This window comes from Vitis vinifera, chromosome 7 (assembly GCF_030704535.1).
Source record: "Vitis vinifera cultivar Pinot Noir 40024 chromosome 7, ASM3070453v1".
Taxonomy (NCBI): Eukaryota; Viridiplantae; Streptophyta; class Magnoliopsida; order Vitales; family Vitaceae; genus Vitis; species Vitis vinifera.
In genome coordinates, this window is record NC_081811.1 from 30813501 (window position 1) to 30818106 (window position 4606).

The 4606-nt window shown below is 32.5% G+C and overlaps 1 protein-coding gene across 1 annotated transcript; it reads left to right on the forward strand.

Moving 5' to 3' along the window:
- The first annotated feature begins 2318 nt into the window (after positions 1-2318).
- LOC100261376 (myb-related protein 308) lies at positions 2319-3970 on the forward strand. Its single transcript, XM_019220875.2, has 3 exons — positions 2319-2751; positions 2858-2987; positions 3249-3970. Exons 1-3 carry the CDS (start codon positions 2619-2621, stop codon positions 3856-3858), a joined length of 873 nt encoding a protein of 290 aa, XP_019076420.1. The 5' UTR covers positions 2319-2618; the 3' UTR covers positions 3859-3970.
- Positions 3971-4606: the final 636 nt, after the last annotated feature.

The following is a 4606-nucleotide window of genomic DNA, read 5'->3' on the forward strand; positions in this document are numbered from 1 at the left end:
TTCGAATTCTTTCTCCATATTTATATTTACTCCCATGATTTAATATGAGATACAAATCATTGTGGAAAGTTAATATTTTATTTTTATATCTTTAGCTTTAAAGGTTTTTTAGTTTTAATTATATTTTTAATTTTTAAAATTTCTCATTTTATTAATCTCAAATAAGTTCTCATAGTAAAAAAAATTTATTAATTGATGTTATTAACATTACAAATAAAAAAGTTATTTCAAGAAAATAATTATTTGAGTTATGAAAAAGTACATATATTTTATAATATGTTTAAATGAGTGTAGATAAAACTAATTTATAAAAGTTGATATTCTTTTTTAACATTTTTTTTTCGTGAGTGAAAACTCATTTTTCTCTTAAAAAATTATTTACTTTGTAACAATTAATTTATTGGATTTTTCTATGGTACTATAAGGTAATTTTTAATACTATATTAAAAATAAGAAATAAACTAAAAATCCCATTATCAACTCTATTTTCTTTACAATACGATAATAATTTTGATTATTTGTACTTAGATATAATTTTTTATATTTTAATTTCATTTTATTTATACTAAGAAGGATTTTTATAATAAAGATAAGGTTTTAAAAAAAAATCATAAGGAAGGATGACATTTTGGTAAATAGTAGGGAAAAAGAAGAATAAAACAATAAAAAAAATTACAACAAAATCTACATTTGTGTATATATATATATGTTTATTTATTTATAAAAAGCAAGATATTAATTTTATTTTCCTATTTGTTTGTTTATCAAGACAAATGGGGAGCAAAAAGCATTTACTTTGAGTTGGGTGGTCCTGAATTGACAAGAGTAAGTGGAGTAAGTTGATGTGATCTTCTAGAAATCCTCTCAATATATATAAAAATATTGTATATGTTTAATAAAAAAATGTGAGGAGCATATAAAAGTTAGAAGAGAATCAAGACACATGAGGATGAGTTGGGGGAGTGTACCAAAAATGTTTGGTGTCACACCTTGTTTGCAAATGCCCCACTCCCCCATTTCTCTCTTTCTTTTTTAAGGATTGGGATGTTGAGGTTGAGACTACTTCTTTTGTCTTTTTGTCTTCCTTCTTTCTATGGCCCCCAAACCTCTTCCTATTTGTAAATCTCTCTCACTTTCTCAAAGGCTATCCCAAGTTCCCAACCCAACTCATCCAAAGTATGAGAAAACTACTATAGGTCAAGGATGGTTAATCTTGAAATATTTTTTGTTTTAAAAGATAAAAAATAGTTAAGGTTTATTTGGAACAATATTTTCATAATAAAAGGTATTAGTTAAAAACACTTTCATCATGATAATTTTAAAGAAAACCGTTTAGTAATTAATTATAAATTTAAAAAGTGAGTTTTGATTCATATAGAGTCATTGAACCGTACAATCAATAACTAGAATTGCATATATTACATGGACAAAAAACAATCTATCAAGATAACCCCTTTCGTAGTCTCCACTCATCTCAAATTGATTCGTTTGAGAATCATTTTAAGTTATTCTTTAGATTTTTAAATATAACTTTCAAAATTTATTAAATATATAATTTTTATAAGAAAATACTTTCAATATTTAGAAAACACCTCTAACCTCTTTTAAATAACAATTAAACAAGGTCTAAAGGAAGTAGAAGTAGGTATTAGGAATGATAAGGACATAAATGGAATGGAGTTCGTATAAGTCTCATTTGTTTTTAAACATTTTTTATTTTTATTTAAAAATGTTAATTATATAATAATTATAATTTTTGTAAATAATCATTTTATTTTTTAGGTATTAAAAGAAAAAATTTTAAAATTTTCAATTATTTTTAAATTTTGATGAGATAAAGACAATTAATCATATATAAATTGAATGAAATGGAACAAGATAATACTAAATCCTTCTTGAACCTACTTCAAGTTTTTTGTTTTTTTTTTTTTTGTTTTTTTAATCTCAAACTCATTTGTAATCAATTTATTTTAATATAAAAAAATTAATGATGGGTTTTAATTATTTTTTATCATATATCTCTTTATTTATTTATTTAAAACAAAAAGAGAAAAAGAAAAGGAGGGCATAAGTGAAAAGTAAAGATGGGTGGAGAGAAAGGTGGGGGAATAGAAGAAAAGGGGAGGGGGGAATGGGTGGAAATAGAAATAGAAGGTAAAAAGGAAGGAAGGAAGGGAGGAAAGAAAGAAAAAAAGCAAATAACTCCAACTACATGAAAAGTAGAGCTACCTACCAAATCCAGCACTAACTTAATTGCAACCACTCGTCTTTCTCACCAACTCGGTCAAATACCTGCAAAAGCAATATTGTCCCGAGTCAATTGCCAACCTCAACCTCTCCGCTTTTCCTTCTCTTTCTATTTAAATTCCCTTCTTCCATTTTCTCTTCTTTCTAATTTCTGTTTGCTTAAAACCTCTGCACCCCCGGCACCCGGCCCCCGGCCCCAATATCTTCCTTCTTCTTCTTCTTCTTCTTCTTCCTCCTCCTCCTATTCCCTCTTCATCATCACCCTCAGAAGAAGAAACCCTCGCTCCTTTAGTCCTATCTCATACTTTCACACACTCATTCTCCATCATTTGTTGTTCCTTTTTGTTTTTGGTGGTGGTGGAGGTGGCGTTATGGGTAGATCTCCCTGCTGTGAGAAGGAACACACCAACAAAGGTGCATGGACCAAGGAGGAGGACCAGCGCCTCATCGCCTATATCAAGACTCATGGTGAAGGCTGTTGGAGGTCTCTCCCCAAAGCTGCCGGTACGCCTCTCTCTCTCTCTCTCTCTCTCTGAGATCTATGACTTTTCCTTCTGGGTTTCTTTTTTTTTTTTTTAATGGAATTTTGAAATTCTTCTTCTTTCTTCAGGGCTGCTGAGATGTGGGAAGAGTTGCAGGCTTAGATGGATAAACTATCTCAGGCCTGATCTGAAGAGAGGGAACTTCACTGACGAAGAAGATGAGCTCATCATCAACCTCCACAGCTTCTTTGGAAACAAGTACTACTCACCCTTACCCTCATTTTTTCTTCAGCTCTATGTCTTTGCTACTGCTATTATAAACCCACTTTTCCTGATTTTGATATAAAGTTCCTATAATTTCCGATTAAAAAGTACTTTGAAAGTGAAACCAAACTTGGATTTTCCCTCTTTTTTTTCTTCTCCCAACTGGATTTTGGTTACTTCCTTAGAATTTTGAGGTTTTTTAACCTATAATATGTATAAATATTCATAACAAAATATTTGTTTCGGGATTTCCAGATGGTCTCTCATTGCGGGGAGATTACCGGGAAGAACTGATAATGAGATCAAGAACTACTGGAACACCCACATCAAGAGGAAGCTCTACAGCCGGGGAATCGACCCCCAAACTCACCGCCCCCTCAGCTCCGCCGCCTCCACTGCGGCCACTTCCGCCACCATTAACAACAGCAAAAGAAGCAACAGCACTAGCAAGAACACGAGCAATTCTGAATCAGAAGCTGCCAAAACTCCTCCAGTGCAGCCTCTGAACACTAGAAATGTCAATGGCAACATCAAAGCCGATTCGGCGGAAGAGTACTCAAACAGCAGCAGTGGTGTCACCACTGAAGAACTCTACCCACAACTTAACCTTGAGCTCTCCATAGGCCTTCCTCATCGCCCTCAGATTCAAGCTACAAATGTAAAGGAACCAAAGAAACAACCGCAAGAGCAGCTTCCTTTTCAGTTCTTTGGGGCTTCATCAGCCTCAACCAAAAACCATCAATCTTCATGTTTCTGTCAAAATCTAGGGTATCAGAACAAAACCCAAGAATGTAACTGCAAATCAGTGACAAGGATGATCCCTGCAGATGATCTCTACAGATATTACACGGCCTTGGATTCATGAAAAAAGCTTAGGAAAGTGCCTTTTGCTCACATGTAATATCTCCATTTTGTTTGTTTGTTTGGATGGAGGCAAAGAAATTAAACCAGACCCCAATAGTTGTAACATTCCAAAATTTTCTTTTTCTTTTTTCCTTTTACTTTCTCTCTGTCTTTCTTGGCAATCAAACTGGTGCATTATTAGGAAGGAGAAAATGTGTAAAAAAAAAAAATGAAGAGAAAAATGGAAATTTGAGGGAGAAGCTCATGGGCTTTTGATCTTGGGTTTATTTTATTTGGCATAACATATGACAAGGCCTCCAATAATTTGAGTTAGGATGGGACAGCTTTGAGACTAAAATAATTGTATCATATGGAATGGGTTTAATATAAAAAAATATTCAAAACTTCTTAGAAAGTGTGGGTAGGGGTGCTTTTATTTACTTTTAGGACCGGCTTGAATCCCTCCTACTTCTACCTACCCCATTGCACCCCACTTCTAAGAGTAAGACCATTTCATTTTGCTTTTCATTTTTGGACATCATCTCTAACTTCAAAAATTCATATTGCCACGAGTTGGTCTCCACCAACAATCATGGCTTTAATACCACATGAGATAGTTTTTAACTACTGCTTTTAATAACACCAGAAGTAGGAGGAGTGGGAGTTGAAGTAATTATTTTTACAGCACAATTGATTTTATATTTATCATTAAATTTTTTATTAAAGGTTTTTTTTTTTTTTTGGTGTTTGAGGAAAAAGATGAGTTCCGG

Bases quoted from the DNA above. Each gene is read 5' to 3' on its own strand.
- LOC100261376 (XM_019220875.2), top strand. From the start codon at position 2,619: ATGGGTAGATCTCCCTGCTGTGAGAAGGAACACACCAACAAAGGTGCA. The intron at 2,752-2,857 runs GTACGCCTCTCT...TTCTTTCTTCAG, and splicing joins GTCTCTCCCCAAAGCTGCCG to GGCTGCTGAGATGTGGGAAG. The intron at 2,988-3,248 runs GTACTACTCACC...CGGGATTTCCAG, and splicing joins CACAGCTTCTTTGGAAACAA to ATGGTCTCTCATTGCGGGGA.